Source organism: Hyla sarda, chromosome 11 (genome assembly GCF_029499605.1).
Source record: "Hyla sarda isolate aHylSar1 chromosome 11, aHylSar1.hap1, whole genome shotgun sequence".
In the NCBI taxonomy this organism is placed as follows: domain Eukaryota; kingdom Metazoa; phylum Chordata; class Amphibia; order Anura; family Hylidae; genus Hyla; species Hyla sarda.
In genome coordinates, this window is record NC_079199.1 from 28,079,994 (window position 1) to 28,104,769 (window position 24,776).

The following is a 24,776-nucleotide window of genomic DNA, read 5'->3' on the forward strand; positions in this document are numbered from 1 at the left end:
AAATGAAAGAAGCGATCTGATTGGTTGCTATGGGCAACTGCACCACTCTTCCTCTGCACAGGTTTTGATAAATCTCCCCCTATGTTGGTAGTGATTCTTGGGCAGTCTGTACTTTAACCCATGTGGCCGCACAACCCTCGTGTGCCTGGCAGTCACGTGGTCAGGTTAAATGTCTGCTTACCAGGGATTGCGAGGGGATCACATGAGGGACAGATGGACAGAACAAACAGATCAGAGTGAATTATTTTTTTTATAAAAACAAAAGAATGGTATATAGGGTATCTGGTGGGCCTCTCTGTTAACGCTTTATTTGTTGGCTTGTTATGTATCTACCGTATATTATGATGCATTTAAGAAAAAATTAAATTAACACTGTCATATTTCTTTTATTTTCTTAGAAACTGGATAAAAAGTTACGTGAAAATCTTCGAGATGCCAGAAATAGTCTGTTTACTGGAGATAATCTTGGGACAGGACAGTTCAGGTAATAACCACAATAGATCAAATTTTGTTATAAGTTAAAGCCACCTGATATTTGTTGTGTACATTAAAGGGGTATTCCAGGAAAAAACTTTTTTTTATATCAACTGGGGGGGCGGTATTTATTATTATGTTAAAGCCAGGTTTTGTTTAGCTTTTTATTTTTATAGAAAAAATGCACATTTTTGCTCACAAATTTGTGACTTTTAGACGTGTTTATGCAGCCCTTGACACTTTGGAAAAAATAAGTGATATAGTGTACAGCCCAGCAGATTTACTATAGTTCACGCTTGAAACCTATGGCAGCAGGGGTTTGCTAAAGACAGGCTGGTCTTAGTAAATTTTCCCCGGAGTGTTAAAAATTAAATTTTTTTTCACCGTGGCATCATCTTGTGAGATTATAATATTACTGTCCTTCACCAGTATAACATTTTTAATAGTGATTTCCTTTTTCCACCCTTCAGCTTCCAAAGGCCTTTGTTAGTTCTTGTGGACAGGAATATCGACCTTTCCACTCCTCTTCACCACACGTGGACATACCAAGCCTTGGTGCATGATGTTCTGGTGAGCTTTCATCTCTCATATAGACTATTCCAGGCACAAACATCTTAATAAACTTGGCATATCTCTCTCACTGTCTATGCACCAGACTGAGAAATTTACTTCAGCTATGAACTGGTGTCATTTCTGCTGTAAGTTATGTTAAAGTGACTTTGAAAAATGTTTGACACACAACACAGACGCATCAAAAGTTTTGGCCAGTCAAAGTCTGGGTGTTTAGACCTGAACAGATAGCCAGGATATACATATAGTAGGGAAAAGCACACAGCTGAGCTCTTCACTCTCTGTCTCAGTGCAAGAGACAGGCTCTGTAGACTTACAGTGGAGCCTAACTCCTACAGTGAAATGGAAAAGGAAACGACCAGCATCTTACGAGCTTTGATAATCCATGCCCACCCACTTAATTTTAGGAAAAATGTTGTAGGTCACATAAAAAGGAAAAATAAAAAGTTGAAACAGTTTGGGCAGTATTTAAAGAGTACCTGTCCTCAAACCATATTTTCTGAACTAACTCAGATTATATTCCATAACTTCTCACTAACATCCCTCCTTCCCTTAAAAAAAATTTCCGAGCTTTAAAAAGCTCTGTATCATACCTTTCCCCTCGCTTACATTGTGTGGGCTCCCAACAGGAGAAAGGGGGCATTCCCCAGCAGATGCAATATCACTGAAGCCTGTGAGAGCTGCACCTCGCCATGCCCTGCATGCACTTCCAGAGTTTGGTCTCCTGCCAGGCCCGGAGGAGACCAAACTAACTGTTTGACTTGCGCAGGGAAGAGAGCAGAGCCACCTAGTGGCCGTTTTTTCAATCACATTAAAAACATATAAAGGTTGAGAGTTTTAAGAGCAGGTAAATAGCAAATTGTTTTATAATTACAAGAAACAATATATTAAAAGTTTAGTTTGGTGACGGGTACGCTTTAAGAAAGTATCTGCAGGGCTTAAAGGGGTACTCCGCCACTAGACATCTTATCCCCTATCCAAAGGATAGGGGATAAGATGTTTGATTGCGGGGGTCCCGCCACTGGGAACCCCAGCGATCTCTCCTGCAGCACCTTGTGTCATCTGCTGCATGGAGCGAACTTCGCTCCGTGCCTGATGATGGGCGATACAGGGGCTGGAGTATTGTGATGTCATGGCCCCGCCCCCTCGTGTTATCATGCCCCCCTCTCAATACAAGTCTATGGGAGTGGGCGGCTGCGACCACCCGGGTTATAAGATCCATTTAGACGCTAAAGGGTTAATAGCCAGCCTGCAGGAATCAGCTGTTGGCAACCAGGTATGGAGTAGGCTCGAGACGTGAGCCCGCTTCATACACCCTGAGCGCCGGCATTATAAAAAATAAAGGGGGAAGTTGGTCTGGCACTGCTTGTCCCGATACAGGGCTAAATGTATGAAAAATTCACCTGCCCGGCGCCCGGAACTACATGTCCCAGACGTTGGACGATAGGACTTCCACATCCCTGTACCCTTAGGGGTACTCAGCAGTTATCCTTTGAGTATATATAAAAAATTCCGTAATGGTGGCCGGTTTCAGCACAGCTAGAGCCATGAAACGGGCATGAGTCAGCTGGCTTCCCCAGATTGTGCCAACATAATCACAGCCCATGCTCCTCACATGGCTCCTGTGCTCCATTATAGACTGAAGGCAATGGACCATAAGGAGACAAGAATACAGGTTTACAGCTGTGATTCTGCTAATACTTTTTCTTTCTTTTTTATTCTTACACAGCTCCTTGCTAAAACCAGTGCATCAGCAACTCCTTATCCCTCTACATACCACCTATAGTAGTGTACTGTGTAAGCCATCAATCCAGCACAGTACTAGGCTGTTCATTGCACTTTTACCAGAACTATCTTATGGCAGAGTAGTATGAGAACTCTGTGACGTGCTGTGCTGAAATTAGCTAGCGAAGTAACAGAGGAAGTATCTATGTGTGTCCTTCAGGACAACAGCCCTTCTCTGGTTCTGCCCCCTAAAATTGAAAGAAAGGGAAGTGAACATAACTAAATAACTAAACGCTAAACTCAATAACTAAAATCACCTTGTCACCACTTTGTTAATCTATGAAAACTATGCAGACTTATAAAAGTCTTTTGAAGCGACAGGTGCGCTTTAACAATATTTTTTATATGGCCACATCTGCTTTAGGACTCAAACACATTGTCATAATATGACTTTATTTTAGTTGTAATAGGGCTAACATGGAGATGCATGAGCCTTTGAAGCATCTACGTATTAACATTATTTGTGAATGTTGCAGCTGGCTCTGGTTTTAAATATGCATTGTACCGTATTTGGCACTAAAAGGGAATGGGTGTCTGTACAGGATGCCAAATCTAATAGTTAAGGCTGTCTGGTGTCACCCATGTATTACACCTTTGTTACATTTTGTACTTAAAGGGTTACTCCGCTACCCAGTGTCCGGAACCTTTAGTTCCAAACGCTGTGCACGGGCTTCCGTGTTCACGCCCACCCCCTCATGACATCACGCCCCTTCCTGTGATGTCACCTCCCGCCCCCTCAATGCAAGTCTATGGGAGGGGGCGTGACGGCCGGCGCGCCCCCTTCCCATAGACTTGCATTGAGGGGGCAGGCCGTGACGTCACGAGGGGGCGGGCATGCGTTCGGAACTCAATGTTCCGGATGCTGGGGAGCGGAGTAACCCTTTAAGTATACAATATGTTGACTAAAGCAGCTTTTCCCAACCAGTCTGCCTCCAGCTGTTCCAAAACTACAACTGGAGGCAACAGCTGGAGGCACACTGGTTGGGAAACACTGGGTTAAAGTATAACCTAAGGCAAGTTTCTACATTTACCAGTAGTGTTTTAGATTTGCCTTTGTAGTTACTGCTTTAGTCCTTTCTTTTGATCATCCATAAAATCCATTAACCCAAGACCTTTCTAGGCAACTTTGGCAAAAAGGTGTTTTTTTTTTTTTCTTCTCTCCTTTGTTATCTAGTTTATAAATCCTAAATAACTTTGCTCTTAATCCATAAGCATAAAGTGCCGCTTTATTACCACCAGAGGTCTCCAGTCATCTAGTTTAGGCTGAAGTCCTATACCATATTAAAGAAAACAAACAAAAAAAGCGATGGAATAAAAGCTTGAAATAAAAAGTCCGACCCGGATTGAAACATTTTAGAAAGTTGCATAACTTTTCATCATACAATGGTGTAATGGTGCTCTCTGGAGGTTATAAATATGTCTCATCCACTTAAGTCAGTTTATGTCAGTTAAAGGGGTTCTTCTGCTATTAAATGTAAAGCTATCATTGTATAAATCATCACAATATAGCATTCTGTGTCATTTACATGTGGTGATATAAGGATCCAGTGAATAGTTTTGAAATGTATTTACATATTATGGTGCCATCTAGTGTTCATAGTGTATAGCAACGTGCCTGTCCACCTACTGAGCCGAGTCCTGGAGTACTACAGTTCTTTGTGTAGTGATTCTCTGTGTTTCCTCTGTCCTACCTGTCAGAAAAAGGCCAAAGATTCTGCAGTAGCATACCGGTGTAGCTGAAATTTTTTTGGAATCCTCCAGGCAGCACACGTCAGGCCCAGTTTGGCCCATTCTGTAGCACCATTAAGAGGTGCAGATTAGTTGATCTGGTAACCAGGTATTTCTGAAGGCCTCATGGCCTTAAATGTTGGCACTGCTGACATTTTTCTAGAAAATGAAGTATTTCTCACAGAAAAGGATTGCAGTAACACGTTTTGCTATACACATGTTTATTCCCTTTGTGTGTATTGGAACTAAACCAAAAAAGGGAGGGGAAAAAAGCTAATTGGACATAATGTCACACCAAACTCCAAAAATGGACTGGACAAAATTATTGGCACCCTTTCTTAACTTAATATTTGGTTGCACACCCTTTGGAAAAAATAACTGAAATCAGTCACATCCTATAACCATCAATAAGCTTCTTACACCTCTCAACCGGAACATTGGACCACTCTTCCTTTGCAAACTGCTCCAGGACTCTTTTATTGGAAGGCGCCTTTTCCCAACAGCAATTTTAAGATCTCTCCACAGGTGTTCAATGGGATTTAGATCTGGACTCATTGCTGCCACTTCAGAACTCTCCAGCGCTTTGTTGCCATCCATTTCTGGGTGCTTTTTGTTGTATGTTTGGGGTCATTGTCCTGCTGGAATACCCAAGATCTCGGACGCAAACCCAGCTTTCTGACACTGGGCTGCACAGTGAGACCCAAAATCCATTGGTAATCCTCAGATTTCATGATACGTTGCACACATTCAAGTCACCCAGTGCCAGAGGGAGCAAAACAACCCCAAAACATCATTGAACCTCCACCATGTTTCACTGTAGGTACTGTGTTCTTTTCTTTGTAGGCCTCATTCTGTTTTCAGTAAACAGTAGAATGATGTGCTTTACCAAAAAGCTCTATCTTGGTCTCATCTGTCCACAAGACGTTTTCCCAGAAGGATTTTTTCTTACTCAAGTTCATTTTGGCAAAATGTAGTCTTGCTTTTTTTATGTCTGTGTCAGCAGTGTGGTCCTCCTGGGTCTCCTGCCATAGCGTTTCATTTCATTTAAATGTCGACTGATAGTTCACGCTGACACTGATGCTCCCTGAACCTGCAGGACAGCTTGAATATCTTTGGAACTTGTTTGGGGCTGCTTATCCACCATCTGGACTATCTTGCATTGACACCTTTCATCAATTTTTCTCTTCCATCCATGCCCAGGCAGATTAGCTACAGTGCCATGGGCTGCAAACTTCTTGATAATGTTGCGTACTGTGGACAAAGGCAAATCCAGATCTCTGGAGATGGACTTGCAACCTTGAGATTGTTGATATTTTTCCACAATTTTGGTTCTCAAGTCCTCAGACAGTTCTCTTTTACGGCCATGATTGTATTTAGCCAGCTATAGGCAGGATGTAGTAAACATTAAAGGGACAGAATAATGTCAGCATGTCAGCTTCACACCACAAATATAAAAATTTTTTTTCCTCATTACATTTTGTGGAAAAATGAAGGCTGTCATTAAAAGTACATTGTCAGCTGCAAGAGGAGGGAGGAGACCCTGTATTCCCCCAACAGCTTTAAAAATTAGCAGCAGCTCAAAAAGTGTTAATAGGTGATAACATGTTTTTACTGCATTTAAAATGACTTTAGAACAACTGTTGGCAGTCATTCAGGTCATTTGGTGTGGATATGATTCATGGGATAACCCCTGCATTTCTGTATAATTGGTACATTCTGACATCAGAACACACTGATCAAATATTATTCACAGACAGGTCAATGGAAAAATTCCATTGGTTTGTGGAATGTTCTCCTAGAACTGTACCTCAAATGGTTGTTGACAGGATCCTCCATGTTTGGCTACCGTGTTTATACTGGATCCATCCAGCAGGACAGCGCACTTTGTCATTAAAGCAGTGACATAATGAATAACTTAAGAAACCTAATGATAACTTTATTTTTCTTCATTAGCCCATGGTTTGGAGATCTCAAACAAATAGTGGGAGATGTATCAAAATGGGTGCAAAGGAAAAGTGGAAGAATTGGCCAAAATAATCTTGTGAGGTTGCTCTTGTTTATTGTTTAGTTTCCAACTCCATAATGCCTTCATATCACCATGGTACAGCAACCTTAGTGTGTTATTGTACAGTGCTACCACATGTTGGGGCTGATCTGAAAAAGAGAACCTATTCCTTAAAGGGTCTGTGCAGCACTAGAAATTTTTAAGGACTCAGCCTGGCTTAAAAATAAGCAATATTTACCAGACAATCTGTAGCTGTTGGCGTTATGATGTTGCCGATCCCTGCTGAGCAGCAGTGGTGGTTCACATCTTGACACACAGGAAATGCCCTCAGAACTTCTTGGTCACGGAAAATGACTACTCAGCCAATCATTGGCTTAGGTTGGTCATCGCTGAGGCCAGTGATTGGCTGATCAGTCATTTTCTGTGTCTTAAGACATTGACCAAGAAGTTCTGATCTGGGGGGATGAGGCATCGGGAGAACAACAGTGGTGGGGGATAGGGCTGTGAGTGTTTCATATTTTTTAAGTACTACAAGATTTCCAACACTGGCCAACCTCTTTTAATATGCAAAATGATTATATGCAGGGTACACTGTACGTGTCTTGGAGGACCTCTCCCTTTAAATGGTCGACGTCCATTTCTAATAACGTCCTTCCATTTGATAGCATATGTAATTTCTAACATATTTGTAAATCACTTAAAGAGTACCTTTAACCAAACTAAACTTTGAATATATTGTTACTTATGCGATTATAAGACATGTTTTTAATGTGATTGAAAAAACGACCACTAGGTGGCTCTTTTCTGTTACCTGCACAAGTCAAGCAGTTAGTTTTGTCCCCTTCTGGCCTGGCAGGAGACCAAACTCAGGAAGTGCATGCAGGGCATGGTGAGGCACAGCTCTCACAGGCTTCAGTGACGTCGTGCCTGCTAGGAAATGCCCACTTTATCCTGCCGGGAGCAAGGGGAAAGGTATGATACACAGCTTTTTAAAGCTCAAATTTTTTTAAGGACCAGAGGTGTGTTAGGAGTAGTTATGGAATATAATCTGAGTTTAGAAAATATGGTTTGATGACAGGTACTCTTTTATTTACTAATACTGACTCCTTTCCATAGAAAAAAGCTCTAACATATTGAGCTCTATGGGGGGAGATTTATCAAAACCTGTGCAAGAGGTCCAGAGGAAAAGTTGTCCAGAGGAAAAGTTGCCCATAGCAACCAATCAGCTTTCTTCTTTCATTTTTAACAAGGCCTCTGAAAAATGAAAGAAGCGAGCTGATTGGTTGCTATGGGCAACTTTTCCTCTGGAAAGGTTTTGATAAATCTCACCCTATGTCTTTATTTTCCCTGCAATCTGCTGTCCACTGCTTGCTGTTAAGGGACATTTGCCTTTAGCAGCAGAGACACAATATAGAACGCAGGCATTGGGGGTGGTAGCATATGCTATGCAGAGGGGGAAAGGACTGTGTGTATTCATTCATTTGCCTACTCCATAGGGTCCATACTTTGCCGAAATCTCTTACCACTCCTAGAATTTTAGTCATCTGTCACTTGCGTAAATTCTTGTGTTCATACTATGTACACAGTGCTGCCTCCTGAATGTAATGTCTTTCTCTCCCCCCTCCCTTTAGTCATCACCATTATTAGCAGTTTTGTGGTTAGACTACTAATACTTTTGTGATCATCCATCCTGCTGCAGTTTTTTTTTGTTCCTGCTCACATGGTACCTTACAAACACTGTCCATCAATAACCCCCCTTCTCCTGTCACATGGTACAGCAGATCAGCCCAGTGTCAGAATTGTAGGCGCTGTCCTGTGATTGGCCAGGACTCTCAGGGGGTCATTAACAGCGTTGACAACACTAAAATCACATTGTCACCCCTCTGAAGGATTAATCCAACAAAAGTATGCAGAGTTGTAAAAATAGGATGCTTTATAAATATGTATCTGCTTTAGGACTCAGACACGTTGCCATATTATGCTTTTATTTTATACAGCGGGACATGAGCCATCTTCCGTACCTCTGTAGGTCTCTGATATCATATGAAGTTACAGATTTTTCATGGAAAGGGAAAAAAAGAAAAAAAAAAGGGGGCACTTTCCTTTGGACTCTTTGGACACTTTATGTACATAGACATTGCTTCTAGGGGACAATATCTCTGTATACTTATAGTTAGTCTGAGTTACTACAGCATTGCATAGACTGTACTGTTCCGTGATGAAACACTGGAATTTCTGCTGTGTGCACGAACCCTTAGGGTCTGTTCACACTTACACCCACGCAGCGCGATCGCGGGCCGGCGATCCACTGTGGAGGTAGCAGGAGGGGCTTACCTCTGCTTCCTGCTGTCCCGTAGCTCTGTCATTGATAGAGCCTGGCTTGACTAGGCTCTGTCAATAGATCACAGAGCAATGGAGTTCAATAGAACTCTATTGATCTGTATGAGGAATCTAATGATTCCTCCCTAAAAGTCTAATAAAGTGTATAAAATAAAAATAAAAAAATGTTTTAATAAAAGTGTAAAAGACATTGTTTTTGAAACAGAATCGGGATATATCGTATCGTCATACGTGTATCGCGATGTGTATCGCGATACGTATCGTATCGCCAAATATTTGCCGATTCACACCCCTACTGTATAAAGGATTAATTGTTTTGATCTTTCTTAATGTGCACACTGCATCGTAGCTGAACCGGGATTTTTTGGGTTGGGGTGAAGTCGACAGGGCATCCTGAGCCAGTTAAACACATAACATATGTCAGTATTTCCAAACCAGTGCGCATCCAGCTGTTGCAGAACTACAACTCCCAGCATGCCCGGACAGCCAAAGGCTGTCTGGGCATGCTGGGAGTTGTAGTTCTGCAACAGCTGGAGGCGCACTGGCTGGAAAACACTGACATATGTGATTGAAGATGACAGAGAACATATCCTCCTCAGGTGTTTATTCTCTGCATGTTAAGTAGTATTACGATGAGCGTTACAGAAAAATAACTGGGACTGAGTTATGCATGATCCAGAAGGAGCACGGGGAGAAATGGTGTATGTGGAATTTAGAGAGAACATTGTACAACCTTCTGTTTTTTTTGGGACTATATAGCATTTCCGCATATATTTATGTGAATGTATATAACCTGTTAGATTTTATCACTTACTCGGTCTATTTTTCTCACCTGTAGAAGGATGAAGTGCATAGTGACTGCGAGTAACCCAAATTTTTATTAAGCAACTAAATTATAGATCTTGCAATGACAAAATTCTATGTGGTTTTACATGTTGAGATTGAGGTATCTTAAAAGTCTGGTTAAGAGTCAATACAAGGGTATAAAAGCGATTATATCCCTTTGAATAGTGATGATAGAGGTGGGATCTTGTGTAGTCTGTTATCCTGTTCTTAAAGGGGTACTCCGGTGGAACTGTTTTTTTATTTTATTTTTTATTTTTTTTAAATCAACTCGTGCCAGAAAGTTAAACAGATTTGTAAATTACTTCTATAAAAAAATCTTAATCGTTCCAGTACTTATTAGCTGATGAATACAACAGAGAAAATTCTTTTCTTTTTGGAACACAGAGCTCTCTGCTGACATCATGACCACAGTGCTCTCTGCTGAATCAGGAGCAGACATGCTGACGTCTCTGTCCATTTTAAGAACTGTCCAGAGTAGGAGAAAATCTCTATAGCAAACATATGCTGCTCTGGACAATTCCTAAAATGGACAGAGATGTCAGCAGAGAACACTGTGTTCCAAAAAGAAAATAATTTCCTCTGTAGTATTCAGCATTAAGATTTTTTTTATAGAAGTAATTTACAAATCTGTTTAACTTTCTGGCACCAGTTGATTTAAAAAAAAAAAAAAGTTTTCCACCGGAGTACCCCTTTAAAGGGAATGTGTCCTCACTTCTGCTTTGGTTTCAGTCATGAGGGCAGCCCCTGATGGCTTCTGCCTGACCACCCTGGTCACTTATGGTTCAGGCAGCATGAAAATGACAAGTTCCCTGTAAAAAGGTCTCCTCACATACCTGCTTTGATAAATATATTGTGAGTTAAAACCATTATGACTTGAGGCCTTAAATTGACTTGACTTGAGGCATTTTGTTCCGAACACTGGGTGCGGGTGGTGGTGGGGTCACGGTGTCATGCCACACCCCCTCAATGCAGGTCTTTGGGAGGGGGCATGGCTGTCACCACGCCCCCTCCCATAGACTTACATTGAGGGGGCATAGCGTGATGTCACGAGGGGCGTGGCCATGACATCATGACCCCGCTGCCCGTACCCAGCTTTCTAAATGAATGCCGGGTGGTGATCAGACATCTTATCCCCTATTCTTTGGATAGGGAATAAGATGTAGAGGTCCAGTGTACCCCTTAATGGCCAACAACATTTGCTGAATGTAGTATTCACCTCTTGTGTTGTAGGACTTTCACTTAAACAGAGTAAATCTAGATGAGTCTGCCACAGTGGAAAGTAGCCCTTCTGGTGCCCGGCCTAAGAAGAAAAACAAGAAGTCCTATGATTTAACAGTGGCTGATAAATTCTGGCAAAAACACAAAGGAAGGTAAAGTATAGGTCTTCTACACAGAATTCTGTACATACCATAGGCTTAGGCTACAAAGAGTAGATGCCACTTGTTTTTTGTCCTAAAACTGTTTTGTAGAATATTAAAAGGATTCTCTGGAGAGAAGAAAAAGTTTTGCAAATCAATTTAAAATTCTTAAAGGAGTACTCCACCACTAGACATGTTATCCCCTATCCAAAGGATCTCCTCCACGGCACCCCAGTCATTGAATGCGCAGAGTGAATTCTGTTCCGTGCCAGATGACTGGCGATCACAGTTGCCACGCCCCCTCCATTCATATGTATGGGAGGAGGCGTGACATCTGTGTACTAACAGTCACGCCCCCTCCTATAGGCATGAATGGAGGGGTGCGGCTTGACTTCACGATCACAGAAGCTCAAGGCCTTTGTGACCATAACGCCACAGCACCAGCTCAGAGATCGCAGGGAGCCCGGCCGCTGGGACCCCACGTGATCTCTGGGCTGGTGCTGTGGCGTTACGGTCACGGAAGCCTGGAGCTTCTGTGATCGTGAAGTCAAGCCACACCCCTCCAATTATGTCTATAGGAGGGGGCGTGACGGTTAGTACACAGCTGTCACACCTCCTCCCATAGACATAAATGGAGGGGGCGTGCAAATTGTGATTGCCAGTAATGCGCATTGGATGACTGGGGTGCCGCGGAGGTGCCTTTGGCTAGGGGATAACATGTTTAGGTGTAGAGTACACCCTTAAGCCTTCCAGTACTTATAAGCTTATGTATGACCTGGCAGATGTCATGGAGTGTTTCCATTCAGCCACTGTGCTCCTTGCTGCCACCTCTGCTCATGTCAGGAACTGTCAACAACAGTAGCAAATTCCAATAGAACACTTCTCCTACTCTGGGCAGTTTCTGACACGAAGAGATGGCAGCAGAGAGGACTGTGGTCAGATTGGAAAGAACTACACAACTTCCTCTGTAGTATACAGCAGCTGATAAGTACTGAAAGGATTAAGATTTTTAAATAGTAAGAATATCCAAATTTGTATAACTTTCTGACATCAGCTGATTTGAAGAAAAACAATGCTTTCTTTAGAGTACCCCTTAAAAGGGCCCTTAAAGTTTATAGTGACATGTCAGAAGTTTTTATCAATGGGGGAATGTTATAGCTTAGCGTGGTGCCATTATTATTCTTAATGGAAACATAGAACTAAATAGCCAAATGGGTGTTACTAGTTGGGGTGTGTCCCTTCATAGTTTGGCACTGTTAGCTTTGATTGGATAGTGTCAGGAAGTGCAGGAGTACACCCCTAACTGCTAACACCCATTTGGCTATTTGGACATATATTTCTAGTAGAAATAATAGAGAAACAGCACAACACAGTTCTATAAGAAAAGATGTTCCAGAATTATTTCATGTAAAATACATATATATATATATATATATATACTAAAACAGACAGGTCAAGAGAGACCACATGTTCTCTTTAAACAGCCACCTTTCTGTCTTAGTGATGATAATCTGTGTGGTGTCCTAACAATTAATGTGTGAATCTGCAAGGGAAATAAAAGTAATAAAATACAAGACAATAAAATAGTTGGATAGAAGATGTTTTGCTCAGACCAGAGAACTGTGTTCTTTTCTCCTTAGCCCCTTTCCTGAAGTTGCTGAATCAGTGCAGCAAGAGCTGGAATCTTACCGCAGCCAAGAAGATGAAGTGAAAAGACTAAAAACCATGATGGTCAGGTTTATTTCACCATTATAGTTTATTTCACCTTAATAGTTTTTACTCTTGTTTTGTTCCCTTAACAAAAAGTTGGGCACTTAAAATCAAACCAGTCCGACCTTTCTCTTCCTCCCAACATAATCTGTCGGGGGGAGTTGGGATGGATTTGACAGTGCTCATTTAAGACATATAAGGGCTTTTGTCCAGTGTGTATGGGCAGCTTTTTTTTTTTAACTTTCTAACAAATATACAAAGCACCTGAACGCTATTCTACATTAAAGTTGGCATTGGTTGACAGATCATTTTTGCATCATGGAGCCTTGTTCTGGATAAGTTATGAATGTTATGGGAACTTCAATAAACGAAACAGGTTGAATTTTACTTTGGGACTCCGTGTGTGCTGTAATCTTCACCTGTGTATTTGCATGGTGGATGGTTTCCAGTGATGTTTATTTTATTTTATTTTTTCTTCTCCTTAAATGGGCACTGTCATTAAAATTATTTTATGGCACACTTAATACGGTCTGGAGCAGAAGGGAGACTCCTAGTGGCCAGATTTATAAGGCCATGAAGGTGACATCAAAATTACATTTTTTTACAGGGAGTAAATTACAAATCTTATTTATTTTACCTGCTCTATCATATGCAAAAAAAAAATGCCTATTTAACATTATACAAAGAGCTGACTGGGAACAACCAACATATCTTGCCACACTCTGTTTTTGATTTTCATCCATCACCTTTTCATTCTCCCTGTAGACTAATTTATATTTTAGCCAGTATTTAGTTTAGAAATGTAAATTGCTTGGTGAAAATTTCTTTAACATTGAATGATTTTGTATTTTTGTTGGATACAATACTGCAGCAAGCTTGTGCTGTTTTGAGTGTCAAAAAGCAACCAAAACTAATGCAAGTATGAAGAGAATCTTGGCCCAAGCAATTACTTAATATCTGTTTCTTATTTGTCAAATAAAGAATTAAATCTGTGGTTATTTGGTTGCCTGCTTTGTATACTTTAGGTCAGTGGTCTCCAACCTGCGGACCTCCAGATGTTGCGAAACTACAACTCCCAGCATGCCCGGACAGCCAGCGGCCGTCCGGTCATGCTGGGAGTTGTAGTTTTGCAACATCTGGAGGTCCGCAGGTTGGAGACCACTGCTTTAGGTAGTTCATCTTTTTTTTAAATGTACTGGTGAATTAAATCAATCAGGTAGACATGGTGATTTTATACATTTTGGTAACCACTGTAAGATAATATTTATTCCCCAAGGTTTGTGGTCTGTAGTACAGAAGTTTATGTTTCAATATTCTTTGTTCCTGCCTCAGGGCTTGGAAGGTGAGGATGAAGGCGCTATTAGTATGTTATCAGACAACACAGCAAAACTTACATCTGCAGTCAGGTAAGTGCTGAGTAGATGGTGTTTAAAGGTAATGTGTCATCAGAAAAAGGCCCATTTAATCAAGTTTTATGTTAACCTTATTTTGCTGATTGTTTGATTGAATTTATAAATTGTCGATCTATATCTTAAAATAATCCTGATATTCTGCTGCTTTCAGTCTGACCACTAAAGGGGTTGTGCAGCAATTTTTTTTTCTGTAAATGTCCTTGGGCTGCCGGCTAAAAGTAAGAAAGTGAGAACTGCAAGTATGTGCAGCTCTTAGTTCCGATGTTGCATAATCGCAAGACCTATGTTCTAAGTCTTGTTTTAAAGCAAAGCCTGAGAAAGAGAGCACTTAGTATATATACTATTAGCACATATTTTTTTCTTTTTCTAATAAAGTGATTTACTGGCAGGTTGTGTGAAGATATATCCTTGGTAGGAAAAGGCTTAAATTCTTTTTCTGCATCTTTGGCTTATAAATACTGTCATGAGCTGTCAGTGGCACTGTCATGAGCTGCCCAGACATCTACTTACTGAATGCCCCCAAGACTATTTCTAATGCTGATGCCAGGGTGGTTCATGATAACTGCCCTTAGCATTGACTGTGGACAGCAAGACTAAAAAAACGCAATATCTTCATGACATGAGGAAAAAAAAAGTCTGCAGGGGGAATCAGAACTTTTATGTGTGTAACATTTGTAAAATGTAAAGACTTTCTTTCCCCTGTGCTTTCAGCTCTCTTCCTGAGCTTCTGGAGAAGAAGAGGCTCATAGATCTACACACTAATGTAGCCACTGCGGTTTTGGAGCATATAAAGGTATGTTATAATGCTTTGATCTGTTTTGCTACATATTGTTAGAAAGATCAAATACTTCTGTATCATCTATGAGATCATTTAAATTGGCTTTAATGTAAGTAGCTCCCTACTTGTAACACATTTCTGAAGACAGGAACTCCGGTGGATGTGGATCCGCTGTGGCAGATGACTTGGACCGTACCAGGGAGCGGAGTCTAAGGTGCAGCTGGTTTTCACCAGAGCCCGCCGCAAAGCGGGATGGGCTTGCAGCTGCAGGCTACGCCCAGGTCGCTACCCCTGGCACGGCTCGACCACACAGGCGGCTGAGGAGATGCGAGGAACGGGAGGGATGAGGCAACTCGTAGTCTGGATAGCAAAAGGTCAGGGCAGGCGGCACAGAAGCATAGTCAGGACGTAGCAGGAGTTCAGTAGGTAGGCAGCAGAGGAGCAAGGTCAAGTCACAAAAGCAGGAGATCTGGTACACGGCAAGGCAATACAATGGAACGCTTTCTCTAGGGCACAAGGCAACAAAGATCCGGCAGAGAACTGAGGAGGGTGGAGGAATTTATAAACAAGCCACAGGTGGATTACATTAATGAGCGTACTGGCCCTTTAAATCTTAAAGCTCCGGTGCGCGCACGCCCTAAGGGACGGGGACACGCGCGCCGGAGCAGAGAGACGGAAGAGGCAGGAGAAACACACGGAGAGTGATGGACTGGGGCTTGCATGCGAATCCCAGCCCCGTCGGCAGCAGAAGGTTAGGGGACCATGCTCTCACTGCCAGCGTGTATGGCCGGAGCGTATAGCGTAACACTACTGATGGCAATAAGTACAGCGCTGCCTACATTAAAGCCAGTGTGAAAGCTTCCGTCTCTAACCTGTAGGCATTCCCTATTACTGCCCAATGTTATCAATACATTCAACCACAATTAAAGCATTCCTTGGTGGCTCAGGACTTAGTGGCTTAGGAATTAGCTATTATCAGTGATAGATGTCATGCTAGACACAATAGATTAGCGATTCCCAGCCTACAATTGGGTAAGCCCTTAAAATTTCCACTCCTAGGGAACCCCTTACTGTCTTTCCTTTTTTCATAGTTTCTTGCTGTAGGTGTTGGTAAAGTATTCCATTCATACCTAGCACTATATTCTGGTTATGATGTGTTGATGCTTTGCAAAGCATCTTTGAACACCATGAAATCTGTTTGTTTCTCTATTGTACGAGGTAATTCATACAGGCACGGTGTCATTGCAGACTGTAAGTTTGGATTTGTGCTATTAAAGTGTACATGTCATCAACAATAACTTTTTATATAACGTAGATAATGCCATTATATGTATATTTCTAATATACATTGGTTAAAAAAAGTATATTTTTGTCCCTGCAGCTATTGCATGTGTGTCTCTATGAGGAGACCAAATTCAGGAAGTGAAGGTTGACAAGCAGGGCTCTGTACTCGGAGGACAAGCAAGGCTCTGTACACTGAGGACAAGCAGGGCTCTGTACACTGAGGACAAGCAGGGCTCTGTACACTGAGGACAAGCAGGGCTCTGTACACTGAGGACAAGCAGGGCTCTGTACACTGTGGACAAGCAGGGCTCTGTACACTGTGGACAAGCAGGGCTCTGTACACTGAGGACAAGCAGGGCTCTGTACACTGAGGAGAAGCAGGGCTCTGTACACTGAGGACAAGCAGGGCTCTGTACACTGAGGACAAGCGGGGCTCTGTACACTGTGGACAAGCGGGGCTCTGTACACTGAGGACAAGCGAGGCTCTGTACACTGAGGACAAGCAGGGCTCTGTATACTGAGGACAAGTAGGGCTCTGTATACTGAGGACAAGCGGGGCTCTGTGCAGTGAGGACAAGCGGGGCTCTGTGCAGTGAGGACAAGCGGGGCTCTGTGCAGTGAGGACAAGCGGGGCTCTGTGCAGTGAGGACAAGCGGGGCTCTGTGCAGTGAGGACAAGCGGGGCTCTGTGCAGTGAGGACAAGCGGGGCTCTGTGCAGTGAGGACAAGCGGGGCTCTGTGCAGTGAGGACAAGCGGGGCTCTGTGCAGTGAGGACAAGCGGGGCTCTGTGCAGTGAGGACAAGCGGGGCTCTGTGCAGTGAGGACAAGCGGGGCTCTGTGCAGTGAGGACAAGCGGGGCTCTGTGCAGTGAGGACAAGCGGGGCTCTGTGCAGTGAGGACAAGCGGGGCTCTGTGCAGTGAGGACAAGCGGGGCTCTGTGCAGTGAGGACAAGCGGGGCTCTGTGCAGTGAGGACAAGCGGGGCTCTGTGCAGTGAGGACAGGCGGGGCTCTGTGCAGTGAGGACAGGCGGGGCTCTGTGCAGTGAGGACAGGCGGGGCTCTGTGCAGTGAGGACAGGCGGGGCTCTGTGCAGTGAGGACAGGCGGGGCTCTGTGCAGTGAGGACAGGCGGGGCTCTGTGCAGTGAGGACAGGCGGGGCTCTGTGCAGTGAGGACAGGCGGGGCTCTGTGCAGTGAGGACAGGCGGGGCTCTGTGCAGTGAGGACAAGCGGGGCTCTGTACACTGAGGACAAGCAGGGCTCTGTGCAGTGAGGACAAGCAGGGCTCTGCAGTGAGGACAAGCAGGAATCTGTGAAGTGAGGCTCTATGATTTGCTATGGACTCGCACATGAGGATGATTGATACGCCAGGAGCCTGCATAGAGACCTGCTTGTCTTATCCTCACTTCCTGTATTTGGACTCCTCACAGGCAACAGCTGCAGGGACAGCACTCTTTCACCCATAAATATACAATTTTTTTAAGCAATGTATTTTACAAATATACATAAAATTGTATTATCTACATTATATAAAAAGTTTTCGTTGACGACAGGCACACTTTAAATCCATAGAGTATTACAGCACTGGGCAAATGGAGGAGATTATAAAATCAACCCACTGTGGACTATTTCAGCATAGAAATTGGCTTGTTATGTGGATTAAAATGCAGATTTGCTTGTGTTTTGCTGTAGAAAAATCCACCCACCCTTCAACTCTTCTGTTGCTGTGTTCAGAGAATCTTTCAGGTTTTGTATGTAGATCATATTCCTATATAATCTGTAAAATAATAGTCCGAGACATAGAAGTACATGATATCCTCTTCTGTGTGTGTGCAGTGTATGGAGACACAGAAGTGCAGGATCTCCTCCTCTGTGTACAGTATATGGAGAAATAGAAGTGCAGGATCTCCTCCTCTGTGTACAGTATATGGAGAAATAGAAGTGCAGGATCTCCTCCTCTGTGTGTGTATGGAGACACATAAGTACAGGATCTCCTCCTCTGTTTTCACAGTGTATGGAGACATAGAAGTGCAGGATCTCCTCCTCTGTGTGTACAGTGTATAGATACGTGGAAGTACAGGATCTCCTCCTCTGTGTGGGTATAGTGTATAGAGACATAGAAGTGCAGGATCTCCTCCTCTGTGTGTACAGTGTATAAAGACATAGAAGTGCAGGATCTCCTTCTCTCTGTGTGTATGGAGACACAGAAGTGCAGGATCTCCTCATCTGTGTGCACAGTGCATGGAGACATAGAAGTGCAGGATCTCCTCCTTTGTGTGTACAGCGTATAGATAGAGATATAGAAGTGCAGGATCTCCTCCTCTGTGTGTACAGTGTATAGAGATATAGAAGTGCAGGATATCTTCCTCTGTGTGTACAGTGTATAGAGACATAGAAGTGCAGGATCTACTCCTCTGTGTGTACAGTGTATAGAGACATAGAAGCGAAGGATCTCCTCATCTGTGTGTACAGCGTATAGAAACATAGAAGTGCAGGATCTCCTCCTCTGTGTACAGTGTATAGAGACATAGAAGTGCAGGATCTCTTCATCTGTGTCTGTACAGTGTATGGCAGACACCATAGCCATTAGGCTCCGCCCACCAGCTTTGTGAGAACTGAAACTTATAGATGAAGTCTGCTAAAAATGCCATGTACAAGTTATATAATGGCCACGATTAGCGCTGCTCCTCATGTACACACACAGGGCAGCTTATCCTGAAAAGTCACCTGAAACAACAGGTACACGTTAACTTTTTAAGGACGCAGGGTGTACAGGTACACCCTGAATCCAGAGTCCTTAAGGACGCAGTTAGCACCTGTACACCCTGATCTTTTTATCGGGGCTCAAAGCGGTTTTCACCAGCGGAGAACGTGTTAAACCCCGCGGGTCCCGGTTGCTACCGGCAGCCAGGACCCACTGCTAATGCCGGGCACCACCGATCGGGCCGATGCCCAGCATTAACCCCTTAGACGCCACGATGAAAGTTGATTGCTGCGTCTAAAACTAAACTAAAACTGTCCCGGAGGCTCAGCGTAGCTGATCGGGACTATCGGGACAAAATCGCGATGTCCCGATCAGCTTGCTGGAAGACGAGAGGGTCCTCACCTGCCTCTCCATCATCCGATCGGTGAGCTACTGCTCCAAGCAGTAGATCAAAAGCGATTAAAAAGTCCCATCAAAACAAAAATGGTACAGATAAAAACTAGAGATGATGGCGCAAGAAATGAGCCCTCATACAGGCCCATATACGGAATAATAAAAAGTTATAGGGGTCAGAAGTTGCCAATTTTAAACCTACTAATTTTGGTGCATGTAGTTTATAAATTTATTAAGTATTAAAATAAAACCCATATAAATTGGGTATCCCTGAATGGATGGATCTACAGAATAAAGATAAGCTGTCATTTTTACCGAAAAGTGCACTATGTAGAAACGGGAGCCCCCAAAATTTACAAAATGGCATTTTTTTTTATTTCGCCGCAGATTATATTATAAAATAAGTGTCATTACAAAGTACAATTGGTGATGCAAAAAACAAGACTTTATATGGGTCTGTAGGCGCAAAATTGAAAGCGTTATGATTTTTAGAAGGGAAGGAGGAAAAAACTAAAATGCAAAAGCAAAAATTTGCTGTGTCCTTAAGGTGAAAATAGGCTGAGTCCTTAAGGGGTTAAAGGGAACCTCTCAATAGAAGTCTCTATTTTAGCATTATGTATAATAATTCTTTATATAGCACATACAGATTCTGTGAAGCTGTTCACTCAAATTTGTTTAAAATAGGTTATAATACATTGGGATGTGTATGTAAATTACCTGTGAGGAGTCATGAGAACTGTCCAGCAGCATCTGGTGCATGCACAGTAAGCAAGGCGCACTGTCTCTGCTTCATCCGCGCACAGTGCATGCACCAGATGCTGCTGGACTCCTCTCTTGTTACATTGAGCGCATGTTGTATTATAACTTCTTTTTAGACATATTTATCACAACAGGGGAAGGAAAGTAGCCGTAAGCTTTGTTCGTAAATCAAGGGTTTTGGATCCATTACCAACAAGATGACGAGAGTTCATAAAGCAGAAAGTATGGCAATGAGAGACAGATGATTTCAGGCTTTCTGCTGCCAGACCTTCTGTACTGTATCTCTATGGAGCACCAGCGGCTGCACGTCTGCCCGCTCTAAAAGCCTCTTAGCATAGCTTTGTGCTATGAAGTGTGTCAGTTCAAATTGTACATCCCAGATATTCTTGCTTTTTCAGATTAAGTTGTAAGTTAAGATAATTTGTTTGTCAAACAAATTGAGTGTGATGTTTCTGTGGAAAGTTTTGTTCCATACAGGGAATGTTTTGCAGTTTCCAATTTCTTGTAAAAAAATAAATAAAACGTGAAAAACATCCCGAAACAAATGAAAATTATTTTAGCAGTGAGGATGCTTGATACTTAACCTGTTACTCTCTCTTACGGTCTGTAGCTTTTTATATTTTACGTGTTTATAGGTTCTTATCTCATTAGTACACATTAGATTATGAGATCTCCATAAAACCACAAATTAAATTGGGTGACATGTCTGGTATGTCTGAAGATAAATTGCCTTTAAGATAAAGGGAATGACTAACTAGTATTAGTCAGATACCAGCATATATGGGGCATCCTTTTTAACCCTGTACAAGGGTTAATCTAAAACACCCCTGGCACACCTGATTTCACCCCCTCTTCTCCTTGAGGGATAAGGCTATTCATAAACTTTATTACTTGTGCTGTTCTAAAAATCAGTTTTTGTATTAAGGACGTAATATATCAAATCATTCCAAAGGAGAATGATTTTTTTGTGCGCACCTAGAAGGGGCATCTGTGTTCTGATTTTCTGAGACGATGCATGTGCCGTAGTCTACATATATCGTCTCCAGGATGTAGAGAGCATCAAAACATCTGCAGACAGAAGTAGCTGTGCTCGAAAGTCGAGGCTTGACGTGAGGGACTGAAGAGCAGTTCGTCAAATTTAAGCCAAAAATCTTTGTGCACACTTCATGGTTTTCACAGATACTGGTGTCCTTAAAGGGGTTCTCTCATAATGCAAAGTTGGTAAAATCAGATGTGTATATGCACTGACAAAACAGGAACCTCTAAAACTTCACTTTTATTATTCCTATTAAAACTATATGCAAAAATCTAAAAAAACATACCATTTTTTTTTTACCGCCACCAATTTGAGTCATTGATTTAAGTATATCTGGTTTCTGTGCTGTTTTCCACAGTGTATGTAGATCTCTGAAGTGGTAATCCTACAATCACATTGACCTCTAGAATATCACACTAATACAGTAAAAGATCTTGAATAATTTAATTATTACTGCATCCAGATAGGGTGCGCTCTATATATGCCTTAGAGGGCACCAATGTAGTCCACATACATTAACTCCATAGATACCTTCCATATCACACTTTATATCAGTTAGTTTGGAAAGGGTTACTATTCATATTTATTCTGTCCGATTGCGGTTTCAAGGACCATAAATGGGCACTAAAAATATCCTGACTCAGATACTAAAAATGTTATTCCTGCAGGTTTCTTTCCGGTGTCCCTCAGTTAATGTACACCTCTCCTTTACTTTGTATATTAGTCCACATAGATTAACTGCATAGTCCATATATTTTAATAAAACATCCAATGTGATCTTAGTTATTTATCACTTAGCCCAAACTCTTAGTTTTCCTGCAGACAATGTGTACTGGGAGTAATTATCTACTTTTCATGCAGCTTGTATCCCAGTCCACATAGGTATACCTCTTAATCCAAACTGCTAGATACTGCATTAAGTGTGAATTGAAGTTCATGTGGAACTTGATGAAGGGGCATTAAAGTGCCTTGTTAATCGTGCTTCAGCGGTACAGCTATATTAAACTGGTTCCCTACCCCTAGACATCTTATCCTCTATCCAAAGGATAGGAGATAAGGTGTCTCATCACGAGGGTTCCGCCGCTAGGGACCCCCGCGATCTCGGCTGCGGCACCCCAGACATCTGGCACACATGGCTAATGCGTTGCGGGGTGGAGGCTCGTGATGTCACGGTCATGCCCCGCTCGTGACATCATGGCCATACCCCCTCAATTCAAGTCTATGGAAGGGGGCGTGACGGCCATCACGCTCCCCTCCTATAGACTTGCATTGAGGGGGCGTGGCCGTGACATCACAAGTCTACGGGGCTGCACCCGATGCTCCAAATGAACGTCGTGTGCAGCAGGGAGATCGTGGGGGTCCCCAGCGGCGGGACCACCGCAATCAGACATCTAATCCCCTATCCTATGTATAGGGGATAAGATGTCTAGGGGCGGAGTACCCCTTTAAGGTGCAAAAAACCTGGTGACTTCATAATAGCACAAGTCCATTCGTAATCTAGGTTTCCTTATTGATTCAATTCGACTAATTTCTTTAGCCAATAATCCTTTTATCCAACTGTAGTATACAGCGTGCGACTCTGATGGTGGTCGTACACTGATAAAAACTGGTGTTTCCTTATAGGATACTAAGCCCCACCTTTCCTGAAGCCTTTATTGAATGCTCCAGTCATCTAAACCTACGTCACATGATGTTTCTACACCGGCTGACTGGAATACTAGTCACTAAGGTGCTGGATAATGAATGGGATGATGTCATCTCAGGAGTGCTGGTCCTCGTTCTGAGTAGGGAAACTGTCTCATTTATTACATACTGATTTGATGGTAATGCAAGTATTTTATATATGAGTTTTTTTTCTTTGCAAACTGCAATATTAGACTAGTTAATGTTTAAAAAATGAATAACTTGTTTTCTTTATTATCAGGATAGAGAATTGAGCTAAACGCCTCAATGTACTATTTTTAAATGAAACAAGAATATGCTATAAAACCATTCAAGCCTTTGGGCTTTACTGAATCTAAATTGAATGTCCACATTGCTTCATGTTGCAGAAGGATTTTGTCCCAATTCCCCCCTCTCTTTGGGGCCGGGACCACTTCCAGCACTTGTACAGTTAGTCCCTCCGAACAGCTATCGTGAAATTGCGCAAAATGATTCCCTACTGATGTGTCCTTTCCATGTACAATGTCGGATATATGTTCCTGTAATCGTTTTTTTAAAGTCTAAAGGTTTTGTCTACATAGTTTGCCGAACATGGACACATGGTCAGTAAATAAATGACACCCTTGGTGTTACAATTGGCCAGATGTCTGATCTTATCCTCTCTTTTTTTTGTATTTGCACTGACAAAGGTTTTTCCTGTCTTGACAAAGAGATAAACAACACATTTTCCACATGGATATGTCCTTGTCAGTCTTCTTGTCAACCAGGTTTTCCCTGTTTGTACGGGTTCAAAGCAACTTTTTGTCAAACTATCTTTATGATTTTCCCCCTACGATAAGTGATTAGAGGTTTTTCTGGGATAATCTTAGAGAGTATTTTATCAGAGTTCAATATTTCCCAGTATTTTTGTATTATTTCTTTCACTTGACTGCCTTCCTCATCATACGTGCCTATTAGTCTTATTCTCTCTTCAGCTGTACTCTCTGACTTTTTAAGGCCCGATGGTAGGCTCTTTTGAGAACTTTGTTAGGGTACCTCGTTCTCTGAGTCTATACCTTAGTTCTTGTGCCTTTAATTCAAACTCGCCCACAGTAGAACAATTGCGGCGAACCCGCAAGTTTTATCCCATGGGGATACCCCTCTTCAGTGGGAGATGATAACTGTCCCACTGTAGAAGGGTATTGGTGGCTGTTTGTTTCCTGTTAATGGAAGTCTGAATAATTAACTCCCGTAACTCTAAATGACTCTTGCTGATAGTGGATATAAACTTGAGGTTCAGGTCATTGTTATTAAGTGCCTGGACAAACAGTTTAAAATGTGACGTCCAGACCAACAGTATATCATCTATATACCTTAACCACAAATTTACATGGTCTGTCCATTGTGACATTTCCTCTGAGAAAACATTTTGGTCCTCCCACCAGCCAACATATAAGTCCCCATAGCAGTACCTTGTTGCTGGTCGAACGACTGCCCCTCAAAAATGAAATAGTTCCTTGTCAATACAAAAGATAGCAATTCAACTACAAACTGATTATGAGGTACATATTGGTCCAAGAGGCCCAACATTAGGCAAATAAAGACCACCACGTGGGCGTCACTAGTATAAGATATAGAATAAATTGTACATGTATGAAAACATCTTCTTGGAGTTAGCATTGGAACAAGAGTGAAGCCATGTTCACCCATCATTTTTTTTTTCCTGTCAGCATCTGTTGTTTTTGTTTTACAGTTCAAAAGATGGGGAGGAGGTGAAAACAGCTTTTTTTTTTATTTAAATTATTGAGGTAGAAGAAAAACGTCTGATAATGAGCACATTAGTACGTTCAGTGGCCGTAATTTGAGAAAAAGTCTGCCATTTTTAGCAAGATATAGAAAATAAATGTTTTTATTAGAAAGTTTCATCTTCTCGAACCTTTTGTGACTTATTTAAC

The 24,776-nt window shown here is 42.2% G+C and overlaps 1 protein-coding gene across 2 annotated transcripts in view; it reads left to right on the forward strand.

The window, feature by feature from the left end:
• The window catches only part of SCFD1 (sec1 family domain containing 1), a 103,189-nt gene that overhangs the window by 24,375 nt on the left and 54,038 nt on the right, over positions 1-24,776 (forward strand). For both annotated transcript variants that reach the window (XM_056545251.1, XM_056545252.1), the window contains exons 9-14: positions 399-484; positions 945-1,044; positions 10,979-11,118; positions 12,747-12,837; positions 14,149-14,222; positions 14,940-15,021. In XM_056545251.1, the coding sequence (XP_056401226.1) occupies positions 399-484; positions 945-1,044; positions 10,979-11,118; positions 12,747-12,837; positions 14,149-14,222; positions 14,940-15,021 (573 nt within the window). The remainder of the gene's footprint in view (positions 1-398; positions 485-944; positions 1,045-10,978; positions 11,119-12,746; positions 12,838-14,148; positions 14,223-14,939; positions 15,022-24,776) is intronic.